This window comes from Nomascus leucogenys, chromosome 18 (assembly GCF_006542625.1).
Source record: "Nomascus leucogenys isolate Asia chromosome 18, Asia_NLE_v1, whole genome shotgun sequence".
Classification (NCBI taxonomy): Eukaryota; Metazoa; Chordata; class Mammalia; order Primates; family Hylobatidae; genus Nomascus; species Nomascus leucogenys.
In genome coordinates, this window is record NC_044398.1 from 65,437,383 (window position 1) to 65,450,786 (window position 13,404).

General features: G+C 36.3%; 1 protein-coding gene across 3 annotated transcripts in view; it reads right to left on the reverse strand.

Moving 5' to 3' along the window:
- DHX29 (DExH-box helicase 29) overlaps window positions 1-13,404 on the reverse strand; it is a 53,296-nt gene that overhangs the window by 29,218 nt on the left and 10,674 nt on the right. For all 3 annotated transcript variants that reach the window (XR_004026747.1, XR_004026748.1, XM_003265928.3), the window contains exons 4-11: window positions 12,914-13,043; window positions 12,072-12,217; window positions 10,728-10,856; window positions 6,923-7,049; window positions 5,971-6,129; window positions 2,398-2,563; window positions 1,995-2,118; window positions 1-609 (exon numbers count right to left, since the gene is read on the reverse strand). Coding sequence is in view for 1 of the 3 variants with exons in the window: in XM_003265928.3 (XP_003265976.1) it covers window positions 1-609; window positions 1,995-2,118; window positions 2,398-2,563; window positions 5,971-6,129; window positions 6,923-7,049; window positions 10,728-10,856; window positions 12,072-12,217; window positions 12,914-13,043 (1,590 nt within the window). In the remaining 2 variants the exon portion in view is untranslated. The remainder of the gene's footprint in view (window positions 610-1,994; window positions 2,119-2,397; window positions 2,564-5,970; window positions 6,130-6,922; window positions 7,050-10,727; window positions 10,857-12,071; window positions 12,218-12,913; window positions 13,044-13,404) is intronic.

Sequence of the window (13,404 nt, forward strand, 5' to 3'; positions counted from 1 at the left end):
CCTTCCTCCAGGTCCATTTTCACAGCCCAATTCATCACATACTCTGGTGGCTAAACTAACTGCTGAGATTCTTCGGGGTTGGGTACAGACAATGTTACATTTACTTGCTTTCCACTCATTTAGAAGCAAATCTTCCAATAGAAAATGTGGTACCTGAGTACTTTTACCACTCCCTGTTTCACCTGCCACAACCACTACCCGGTGCCTTTTAAGAGTTTCAACAATTGAGTCCCGATGTTTAAATACAGGTAACTGTTGTCTTTCCTTTAGAAGTCTCTGATACTTAGGTGTGCTTTGCAACTTTCTAAAGAGGTTTCTAACAGGTTCCAAATCTTCCACATTTGCTGATTCCAAGGACAGTGCAGAAAAATCCTCATCCGAAACTAAATTTTCCCAAGATTCCTCGGGATCTTCAGCGTTTTCTCTCTTATTTTCAGAATGCTGTTGTTGCTGCTGTTGCTGCTGTTTCAGTTTATTCAGAAGTTTGGCAATAAAAAGATCACGTGGTTTATTGGTTTCCATTTTATTTAATTCTTCCCTTTTCTTTTCTGCATCACTCCACTCCAGCCAAACATCTCGGTAAGTGGGAGGAAGTAACTGATGAACTGACTAAAGGAAAAACAGCGGTATGTTATTTTCATTAACTATTCAATATGGAAATTCAATAGATTAGCACTTAAAAGGATAGCTATATTCATCTTAAACTATAATTTGACTCAAATTTTTATTACTTTAATATATGTATGTGTATGATGCAAATTCAAAAACAGCACATCATATTCACGTTTCTTGACTGACTAGCTGTGTAACCTTGGGCAATTCACTTAACCTTCATGTGTCTCAGCTTCTGCATTTTTAAAATGGAGCTAGTAATTGTACCTCCCTTATGGGCATATTCTGAGGTTGAGATATGTGAGGTGCTTATTCTTGGAACATGTTGAACTACTGAACAAATGTCTATTACTTATTCCTGCAGTGGCACTATATAAAATGTTAATGAACCACAAAGCAGTTCTTTTGAGACTCTGGCAGTTGTATAATGTTACAGGTCAAAGTATTTTAAATGAACTATACTGGATAGAATCTAAGTTATCTTAATTCTGCACTATAAAGAATCCACAATTATCTCTCTGACATTGATAGCCATTTTTATCAAGCAAATAGTTCACAGTGCCTTATTTTGCAAAATAAGGGAAATAAAGACATTAAGAACTTTTACTGGCAGAAATAGGAAAAGAACTACTGTCCAGAGTTCCACTTAATCAGTGTCTAAAATTTTCAATGGTTCTAATTTCCTACAAAGAAAGAAACACATTTACTGTAAAAAGGAAACACTGACAATCCAAAATTTAAAAAAAGAGCATTATGTTCTCTTAAAGAGCTTCCTTCAGTAGCACTTTATTTTAATCTTTCCTGAAACTGGAAGTGTATTGTTAATATAACCTAAAATTGAAAAATGGAAGCAATGTCTATATAATTTTTAAGTTGAGAAAGACAATATAACATTAAAGGAAAACAAACTTAAAAAATTTTCAGCCTGGGAAATATAGTGAGACCCTGTCTCTATAAAACTTTTTTTAAAAAAATTAGCTGGATGTGGTGGCACATGCCTGTAGTCCCAGCTATTTGGGGGGCTGAGGCAGGAGGATCACTTGAGGCTTCAGTGAGCTATGACTCTGCCACCACACTCCAGCCTGGGCAACATAACGAGATGCTGTCTCAAAACAAAAATTCTCCTTAATTCAACCACACTAACAACTGTTTTTAGCATAGCTAAATTAGCATAGCTCCAAAAGTCGGATCATCATACTCTCTCTTTCAGACTTCTGGCCTAAGAGGAAAGAAAGATCAAACTATGTTTAGGGTTGAAAGGAAGCCAAATTAGGAATAATGAGAAATGATTAATCAGAAGAAACAGTCAATAAAGGGGAAATTGAACCATAATTAAATACTGCCTTCCACATACAGATATAGTTAGGCCTAAAAAGTCTTACCTGCCCTTTAACTAAACGATAAAGGGCTAAAGTAGCTCCCAGGTGCTGAGCTTGCATGCCATCTTCTGTTAAGATTGTAGGGCATACTACCAGGACATCATCTTCAGACTTGATTACCCTAACCCTACAAAGAAGCAAACACATTTAAAAAAAATAAAGTTGATATAGTCAGATAAAAAAATTCAGAATTCCATTAACATTAAACTCAAGTTTGTTAATTGTTTAAATATTTCCATGGAAGGCATTACTAGATAATGTTAATCTATCAGACAATAAACCTGAGATGTAGAATTGAGAGCTTCCTAAATGTCTGCTTAACTCACAGGGAACAAAAAGATTTCCACCTTAAATTTTTCTAAAGTTCATTGAATTAATTAAAAAAAAAACCAAAAAAAAAACATACCTACATTTCCAGTATCTACCTACTGGAACTTTTTCAAAGGAAGGATTTGGACTCTTGGGAAGATTCTTCCTGACCCAATCAATCAGAAATTGTTTGGGAGATTTTCCAGTCCAACTTCGAGCAGTATAGTCAAAATTTCTTACATCATGAGGTTCTTTCTTTTTATCTAAAATGGTAAACAAAGATTGGTTCTTTAAAAATGGTCAAGCATTCTCTTTTCAGTGATCAAAGTCCTCTCTTGCTTTGGAGAATGGCACTTTTAGAAGATAATAGGTGAGGCCAGGTGCAGTAGCTCATGCCTGTAATCCCAGCACTTTGGGAGGCCGAGGCGGGCGGATCACGAAGTCAGGAGACTGAGACCATCCTGGCTAACACAGTGAAACCCCGTCTCTACTAAAAGTACAAAAAAATTAGTCGGGCATGGTGGCGGGTGCCTGTAGTCCCAGCTACTCGGGAGGCTGAAGCAGAAGAATGACGTGAACCGGGGTGGCAGAGCTTGCAGTGAGCCGAGATCGCACCACTGTACTACAGCCTGGGTGACAGAGCGAGACTCCGTCTCAAAAAAAAAAAAAAAAAAAGAATAGGTGAAGAAAGGACAAATAAAAAAGCTTGATTTTCTCTATGTAACATAAAGAAATCCTCTTAATGGATAGAACCCAGAAAATTCTCAATCTTTAGAAATAATTATCTTGAGGAACTTATGTATTCTTGTAAAATATGATACTATCCATGTGATGAACTTAGGATACTGCAAATTACAACATTTGGAAGGCTACTCTGTAGTTAAACCATTAAGAAAATAGAAATCAGATGTCATTTCTAGGTTTATCAGCTGTCTGCCACCGGCACCAGCACTACCCTCAACAGCTTCCTGTTACAGATAAAGTCCAAATTCCTTACTATTCTCTGCCTATCTGTTGCCACTCTTCCCTCTTGCTTATTATGCTATAACCACAATGGCCATGAGTCAAGTCTTCAATGCTCTAAGTATGCCTGTCTCAGAACAGCAGACATAGCCACACGTGGTTAAATGTAAATTAGTTATTCAGTTTCTCAGTTACATTTCAAATGCTTCTTACTCATATTTGGCTAGCAGCTACGACACTGGATAGTACAGATACAGAACATTTCCATCATTGAAAATTCTGTTGAATAGTGCTGCTTTCTTTTTTACCTTAGATATTCCAATGTACCTTCTCCTTCTTGGAAGGATTGTTCCACCAACTTGTCACCAGGCTAACGCCTAAACATCTGTCAAATCTCAGAGTAAATGTCATTACAGCAAGGTCTTCCCAATCCAAATTAGACCCCTTTGTTATCTATATTATTAGAAGCTACTTCCTTTGATAGCACACATCGTAATTTGTAATTATGTATTGTATATATTTGAAGCTTACCTTTTCTACTGTACACTTGAAAAAGGCAGAGACTAGGTTATTTTGTTCATTACTGAACACACAATAAATACTACTGAGGCCAGGTGTGGTGGGTCACACCGGTAACCCCAACACTCTGGGAGGCCGAAGTGGTGGATCACCTGAGGTCAGGAGTTCGAGACCAGCCTGGCCAACGTGGTGAAACCCCGTCTCCACTAAAAATACAAAAATTAGCCGGGCATGGAGGCATGCACCTGTAATCCCAGCTACTTGGGAGGCTGAAGCAGGAGAATCGCTTGAACCTGGGAGGTGGAGGTTGCAGTGAGCCAAGATCGTGCCATTGTTCTCTAGCCTGGGTGACAGAGTGAAGGTCTGTCTCAAAAAAAATCCCCCACAAAAACAATAAATACTACTGAAAGAATGAATAATTTCAAAAACTGACAATTTAGTGTGGGACTAAACTAACTATAATGCAATCTGATAAATACTAGCTATATCAATAATCAACTCAGAATTTAAAAAAAAAAAAAAAAACAATTAACTGAAAAACTTCTACAGTTTTTAGAAGACCATCCAGTCTTGTCTTCTAAAAACTATAATGTGTGGCCAGACGCAGTGGCTCATGCCTGTAATCCCAGCACTTTGGGAGGCTGAGGAGGGCAGATCACCCGAAGTCAGGAGTTTGAGACCAGCCTGGCCAACATGGCAAAACCCCATCTCTACTAAAAATACAAAAATTAGCCAGGCGTGGTAGCACACGCCTGTAATCCCAGCTACTGGGGAGCCTGAGGCAGGAGAATTGCTTGAATCCAGGAGGTGGAGGTTGCAGTGAACCGAGATTGTGCTAGTGCACTCCAGCCTGAGCTGGAAAAAAGAAAAAGAAAGAAAGAAAGAAAAAGGTTGGGCACACTGGTTCACGCCTGTAATCCCCAGAGGCCAAGGTGGGCAGATCACCTGAGGTCAGGACTTCAAGACTAGCCTGGTCAACATGGGGAAACCCCATCTCTACTAAAAATACAAAAATTAGCCGGGCATGGGGGTGCATGCCTGTAATCCCAGCTACTTGGGAGGCTGAGGCAGGAGGATCACTTGAACCCAGGATGTGGAGGTTGCAGTGAGCTGAGATAATGCCATTGCACTCCAGCCTGGGCAAGAAGAGTGAAACTCCGTCTCAAAAACAAAAAACAACAACAAAAAAGCTATAATGCAAATTATAGTATTATGATAAATACTATAAATATTATCTGATAAATACTATGTTTGATGGTCTTCTAAAAACTATAATGCAATGTGATAAATACTATATGTTATACTATTTACTGTTAGTAAATAATATACTATTAAACTATAGTATATAATACTATACTGTTTACTATATACTATTACTTTAAAAAAATAATTAACTAAAACACTTCCATAGTTTTTAGAAGACCATCCAGTCTGGTCTTCTAAAAACTATAATGCAAATTATAGTATTATGATTAACACTAAAATATTATTTAATACTATAGTGAATGGTCTTCTAAAAATTAAAATGCAATCTGATAAACACTGTACTTGCTATATCAATAATTAACTCAAAAAAATTTAAAAAAATTAACTTGGGAGCACAAAGAAGTACATGATTACTTGTCTGGTGGTATGGAAGGAGTTAGGGAGGGCTTAGGGAAGAGGAGCTGTTTGCATTAAGCCTTGAGCTGGCAACAGGTTGGCCAAGTAGGGGGTAGCAAGATGAGCGAAGTAATGAAACCATAAAACAGCCAATGTTTTAAAGAGTAAGGTGGCTGGAGTAATAAGCCGATGAAATGAGGTAGAAAGGTAGATTGTGGCAGAATGCAAAAGATCCAGAATGCCGCTAAAATATTTGGACTTGTTACTGATGGCAGTAGGCTCATAGCCATTAAAGGTGGCAGGAAACTCACATTTAGATCTGTATTATAGAAAGATAACTCTGGCAGCAGTCTGGAGATGAATCAGAGAGAGATGAGACTGAGGCAAGATATTTATTTGTAATTACAAAATGCTGTACATATGTTATCATAATTGTTAATACTTTTTCAAGACAGCTTATAAAGTGTAACTTCACTGCTATCTTACGTACTTCGCCAGAATGCAAAGTAACGAATTTTACCATTATATATTCCTTCACATTTTATTATTTATAAATTACACCCTGACCATCTTCCCTTAATTTTACCTTTCTCTTCTTCAGTAGCAGCTGCAGATTTTTCAAATAAATTAAAATTCAATGCACTTTCTCCTTCTGTGGCTATAGGAGGCTTTTTCCTTTCATTTTGTTGGTGTGAAATCTTTATGGCTGGGTTAAATACTGGATGGTCTTCTAAAGTTTCCATTTCTACCAAGAAAAAATATAATATTTAGTTTCACGGTTTTAAAAAAATTGTTATTTATCTTTTATTTATTTACTTTTTTGGTATTTATACACCAGGAGTTTCATGGTTTTCATGCCTTATTTTTTAAAATGGTTAAAAAATTGCATTCCTTCTTTTTCCTTGTAGCCAATTATTTAATAATTCCTATTAGGAATCTGTGCAGGAATCAGAGGCAATTTATTAATTTTCACAACAAATACAAAAATCTTAAAATAAATTATTTAATAGGTGCAATAAGCCTGGAAAAACAAACATCTTCATTAGAAATAAATACTCATGGGATTGTATTCACCTTTCTTTCTTGAATGACCACGATATTTTATGGTCTAAAAATCATAGGTTGGCAAACTATGTCTTGTAGGCCAAATCAAGTCCACTGGCTGTTTTTGTGTGGCTTGCAAGCTAGAATGGTGTTTACATTTGCAAGTGGTTATAAGAACATTTGATGACATGATACAATTATTTGAAATTTATAGTATCCATAAATAAAGTCTGATAAGAACATAGCCATTCATTTTTGTACGGTCTATGGCTGCTTTTGTGCTGTAACAGCAAATTTGAATAGTAACAGAGGCTGTATGGCCCATGAAGTCCACAGTATTTACTACTTAGCGTTTTATTTTAAAAGTTTGCTAATCCCATGTATAAACTGTTAGAAAAGGGCAGACATATTAAAAGGAAGCATCATCCATCCCAGGAAGGCCAACAAATAGAAGACAATTACATTTATACATCTAAGTATTTGAAAGTGTTTACCTCTTTGAAATTTCCTTATTTTTTCCTGAGCCTCTTTTTGGCCTTGCTTGTTTTTTTCTAGTTTAAAGGTAGCTGCTTGTTCTTTTGCATCCAGCAGTTTTGCTGCAAGATGTAAGTACCTTTCGTTCTGTTCAAAATAAAACAATGAGGAGGGGGAAAAAAAAAGAAGAGCAAGATTAGTTTATCTATGGTCAATAAACTGTATCAAAATCTGTGATATTTTTACCTTATCCTTTGATCTGGCAAACCTACTTTTAGGAACTTTTCATAGAGAAATAAAACAAATGCACAGATTTGCAGGTGCATAGATGTTTGGTGAGGCACTGACTGTAAAAGAAAAACTGGAAATCATATATGACACATCTCTACAGAGAAGACTATTCAGTCATTAGAAAATAAAATAAGGTTAGCAAAAGAAAGAGGGTGACCCACATGGAGAAACTTCCTTGACATGTTAGTAAACCAAAGCAAACTGCAGAATAAAAAGTAGAGCTCATTTCTATAAAAATTGTTTCAGCTGGGTGCAGTGGCTCACGCCTATAATCCCAGCACTTTGGGAAGCCAAGGTGGGCGGATCACCTGAGGTCAGGAGTTCAAGACCAGGCTGGCCAACATGGTGAAATCCCGTCTCTACTAAAAATACAAAAATTAGCTGGGTGTGGTGGCAGACGCCTGTAATCCCAGCTACCCAGAAGGCTGAGGCAGGAGAATCACTGGAACCTGGGAGGCAGAGGCTGCAGTGAGCTGAGATCATACCACTGCACTCCAGCCTGGGTGACAAAGCAAGAATCTGTCTCAAAAAAAAAAAAAAAAAAAAAAAAAAAAATTGTTTCATAAGTATGTGTATTTAAAGGATTATTCATGCAGTAATAATAATACTCATCTGAAAGTTAACTTCACATAATCTCTTATCTTATGGAAGACAGGAAAAAAATGGCTTTTGAGGAAAATGGATGTCATAACCCTCAAGGACATGACTTGACTCCTGAGCAAAAACTAGGAAGAGTTTAAAGTTAAACTCAAATTACTGTTTTTCTCCCCGTTAGGTTAATAAGTGACAGCAGATTAGAAGCATAAAACTATGGACTGCAGAAGGAAACACAACTGTTAAAAGAAGGAAAAAGAGAAAATTAAGCAAGCATATCTAGCCGAATTTTGGTACCATTTTGTGTAGAGACAAATATCAATACAGTGTAACAGACAGGAGGGTTAGCTACCACCTCAAATTCACCCAAATACTACTTATCCTTTCCATCTTTCCTGTACTTGGCAATGATACCACCATCCCTACACTTATGCACCTCTTGCCATCTTTGGCACATTTTCCCCCCCATAAAATTTGCCATCTTAAGTGTACAGTTCAGTGGTATTAAATACATTCATAATGTTGTACAACCATCACCACCATCCATCTCCAGAACCCTTTTTATCTGGCAAATATGAAACTCTATTCCCATTAAGCATTAACTACCCATTCTCCCATCCCCCACCAGCCCCTGGCAACCACCATTCTACTTTGTCTCTATGAATTTGACTTAGGGACCTCATATAAGTGAAATCATACGGTATCTGTCTTTTTGTGATTGGCATATTTCACTTAGCATAATGTCGGTCAAGGTCCATCCGTGTTGTAGCATGTACCAGAACTTCCTTCTTTTTTAAGGCTGAATACTATTCAGGTTTGATATGCATGCCACATTTTACCTATTCATTCATCTTATTGATAGATACTGGATTGCTTCCATGTTTTAGCTATTGTGAACAATGCTGCTATGAACACAGTGTATAAATATCTCCTCCAAGACTCTGCTTTCAATTCTTTTGAGTATATACCCAGAAATGGAATTACTGGATCACGTGGTAATTCAATTTTTAATTTTTTGAGGAACTACCCAACTGTTTTCCACAATGGCTGCACCATTTTACATTCCCACCAACAGTACACAGGGTTCCAATTTCTCTACATCCCTGTCAACATTTATTATTTCCAGTTTTTTTTGATAGCTGACATCCTAACGGGTGTGAAGTGGTATGCCATTGTGGTTTTGATTTGCATTTCCCTAATGATTAGTAATGTTGAGCATTTCCTCATACACTTACTGATGATTTGTATATCTTCTCTGAAGAAATCTTCCTTAGCCTTTATATTCCATAAATCACCAATTTCTATAGATTCTTGCTTTACAAATGTCTCTCTTCCTTTCCAATTACTGATTTGAACCTTTATTATCTCACACCTGAGCAAGTGCAATAGCTACCATAATGGCCTCCCTACCCTTTCCAAATTGCTCTAAACATCACTCAATATTCCAAACCACCTCGAATGCTACTAAGCTTGACCTAAAAATTCTTGTCAGTCACCTGCCCCTACATCTGTAGTGGCTCTTTACTGTCAAAGGAAAAGTGTCAAAATCACCTTCTGGATATCAAAATCTTCCAGTCTCAGGTGAACTCACCTGTTTACTCCTATCTACCAGTACTCATCTATACATCTTATCTCTACATATGCTCATCCATTTTTTACTACTGAAAGACTCCTTGTACAATTCCACAGCTGTACCCTTGTTCACACTATTTCACACATGTGGACCATCTTCCCATCTTTCTTTGCCTGTCTAAACTCTGTGCATCCTTTAGGTCCCATCTCTTTGAAGTCTTGACTTAATGCTCCAATCAGAAGAGACCCCTTCTTTCTCCAAATCTCAAAGTAGACTTATACTGCCTTAAACATTTCACTTATATTAGTTTAATATAGGAACATGGTTTAAAAAAACTTGGATATACAGAAGAATATAAAAAAGAATTCTCCATCCCACCCTACCACACTGGTCCTAATCACCAGTAACAGCTTCTTGTGTCTCTTTCCAGATGTTTTCTTTGCTTATGTAAAAAAGCAAATACGTAGCTATATATATTCTTTTACACAAATGAATTCATCAGATTACACATGCTGTTCTACAACTTCTACCATTTGCTTGTTGACAAACATGGGCTGTTTGCCGTGTTTGCCTAATATAAATAAAGCTGCTATGAACATTTGTGTACAAGTCTTTGTGAACAAATGTTTTAATTTTTCTTAATACCTAGAAATAAAATTGTTGGGTCACATGATAAGTATTTGTTTAACTTTATGAGAAAGGACCAGTTTTCCTAAGTGGCTGTACCATTTTACATTTCCATTAGCTTTACACTCCCATTAGCAATATGAGTATTCCAGTTGTTCCACATTCCTCCCAACATTTAGTATTACTGATCTTTTTAGTTTTAGCCATTCTGATGGATATATAGTATATCTCATTTAAGTTTTCATTTTCATTTCTCTAATCTACTTTTGTGAGGTGTCTATTTTTAAAGGTTCTTTATATAATTATGTATAGAAGTCCTTTGTCAGATATATGTATTGCAGTATTTCCCATAACTTGCTTTTTTGACTTAGTATATTTTCTGCCTTATATTTCTATCTTACCATATGATGTCTATGTTTTTCTCTGTAGACTGTGAACTTCTGTAAAGGAATGTGCCTTATCTTTTTTTCTTACCTAAAGAATTTAGCATACTCCTTACTCATAAAAATCATTTAAAAATATTTGATGATTATCTCTTTAAACATGAGAAATGTAATTAACATCTTTTGAGCAGTTAACTTTCTGCTAAGTTTTTGCCTAAGTGTTATTTTATTTAATCTTAACATCAACCCCTTAGAGGTACATTTCCAATTTACAAATGAGCAAACTAAAGCTCAGAAAAGTAAATATATCTTGCTTAGGAGCATCCAGTTAGAAGCCTAATACAAATTTCCACTCACAGGGTCAAATTTTTCCTCCTCTTCTAAACTTTTAGAATTCTCATTCTTTTCTTCTTCATTTTGTTGTTCAGCATATCGTAAAATCCACTCTTTCATATTTACTTCCATGTTTTTTTCTTCCTTTTTTGGCTAGAAAGAGAAAACAAATATCTGAAAAACCAAAGTTAGAAAAAGGTGTCAAAACTATCTTGTCACTGCTTTTACAATTTCTTCACACTCAAAAGCAGCAGATATATAAGCTGTTATTCTTTATTGCTCAGTGAAGGACAAATAAATTGACCTCAACATTGAGAAATTTACAATTGCAAAATCCAAAGAATATGTTTACATAAAGTGGTAAAAAAGGATGAAAGGAGAACTGTTAAAAACTAGTGTTGGCTGGGCGTGGTGGCTCACACTTGTAATCCTAGCACTTCGGGAGGCTGAAGCAGGTGGATCACAAGGTCAGGAGATCCTGGCTAACACGGTGAAACCCGTCTCTACTAAAAATACAGAAAAACTAGCCATGCGTGGTGGCGGGTGCCTGTAGTCCCAGCTACTCGGGAGGCTGAGGCAGGAGAATGGTGTGAAGCCAGGAGGCAGAGCTTGCAGTGAGCCACTGCACTCCAGCCTGGGTGACAAAGCAAGACTCTGTCTCAGAAAAACAACAACAAAAAAACTAGTGTTATTCCTTAAAAATAGTGGTTTTATGAGGATTATTTTTTCCATAGACATTTTACAATATGCAGAGTATTTAAATGTAATGCCCTAATGAATTACAGTCCCATTATTCACACTCATCTGTAATTTTCTTCCACAGACTCTGGGCTTGGTCATGTGACTGACTTCAGTCAATGGGACATTAGCAAGACTGATAAGGCAGGAGTTTGATAAGAATTTGTACATTTTGGCTTATCATCTTAAAATATTCTTAGAAGCCAGATGCCATAAGAAGCCCAGCCACCCTAAGACCACTATATGTGAGGAAACCCAAGCTAGTCATGTGGAAAAAACATGTAGACAGAGAGATGCCTGGCTAGTCTCCAGCTTAGTCATGGGAGTGAAGAAGCCACTTTGGATGTTTCAGCCCTGGAAGATACTTCCTGGAACAGAAGAAACACCTTGCTGAGCCCAGCACAGACTGCAGAATCATGAGAAATAATAGTTGGTTTAAGCCACTACATTTTGGGGTGGTTTGTTATATAATAATAACTAAAACAAACAGTGATAGAAAAGTCTGGCAAACCAATTAGTTATTTGTAAGAAGTAAAAATGTTATAGAAACCTAATATTTATACTCTTTAAACTGTTACATGTGCTCCATTCTGATTTTATACAACTTTAAATGCTTAAGTCTCAAATTACCTTACTCTTAGGGTCTTCTTCATGTGTTTTTGTTTTAGGTTGCAATGGAGGTGAAATAGTGGCTTGCATTTGAGGGGACTGAAATTTAGGCCTACTTTTAGGTTGTTGCTCTTCAAATTCCTGACTGAATCCTTCAGGAAGTGCATCTTAAAATAAAAGAAACTATGCTGAAAATAAACAGGCATATGATACATAAAACACACAAATATGTTTTAAGCATTTGTAAACCTTGCCTAGACTTAGAGCACCTAATTTTCTTCTATTCCCTCATCTCCTAAGAATAGAAATCTTAAGATGAACCTGGTTTTATCTGTCAAACTAGAAGTGAACATACTCATCGGATGATAGCTAGCCCTCTTCTATTTGGCCATTATTTCACCCTCAATGTTAGGCTCCTAAATTGTCATAAGATCTTAATCATTCCCACTCTTTGGCTTTCTGTCATAGTATGTGGTAGTATCCTTAGTCACCACAAGCCATTTGCACTCTACATTCTTGCCAAAGATTACAATCATGATCCTCTGCTTAATAAAATACTATATATTCAAGGACAGTCCTAGTTTCTAAACGAAAAACCAGGAGACATAGCTTACTGACAGGCAAACCTTGTATTAAGGACATAGCAAAATAACAATCAACAACTGAACACAAAACATAATATTTTCTTGCATAGGCCACAATCTCTAAGGAAAATATCCTGAAAAGAACAGAAGGTAAGAACATTTTAAAAGTAAATAATTATGAAAGTGAAAAAATATGAGTATGAGCCCAAAGGTTGATACAAATACCAAAACTACTTCAAAAGGTTTTAGAAACTGAAAGAATTTAATGATATTGTTTACCATCTGAAAGGTTTAAACAGAGCCAATCCAAGGCAGAATGAAGGTCACCTCCACATAAGAGTGTATTGGTCATGGCATCTTCAATGTCCTTTGTCTTAAATGAAAATGCTTGTAAAGCCATGTATAAATCCTATGACAAGCAAATATAAAAAAAGTCACATTTGTCAAAGTTCCCTTCCTGTATTACTAATTACCCCATTCATTTTAAACCAGAAACTTTGACACAAATTATAATTTCAAAACAATCTTTTTTTTCCCAGTTAAAAATGAAATGTGTTTACTGAATTAAGAATTTGGAAACCAGAGATCTTTAAAACAGAGAACCAGGAGAAATTATCCATATTCTCACTATTCAAAGTTACTAAATGTAGTACATTTCTTTCAGTCATTTTTCCATAATTTTGTAAAAAGAGATTTCACTTAACATTATAACATAAGCACCTCCCCAAGTTAGTAGAAACTCTGCATGATCACTTTGAATAGTTACATAA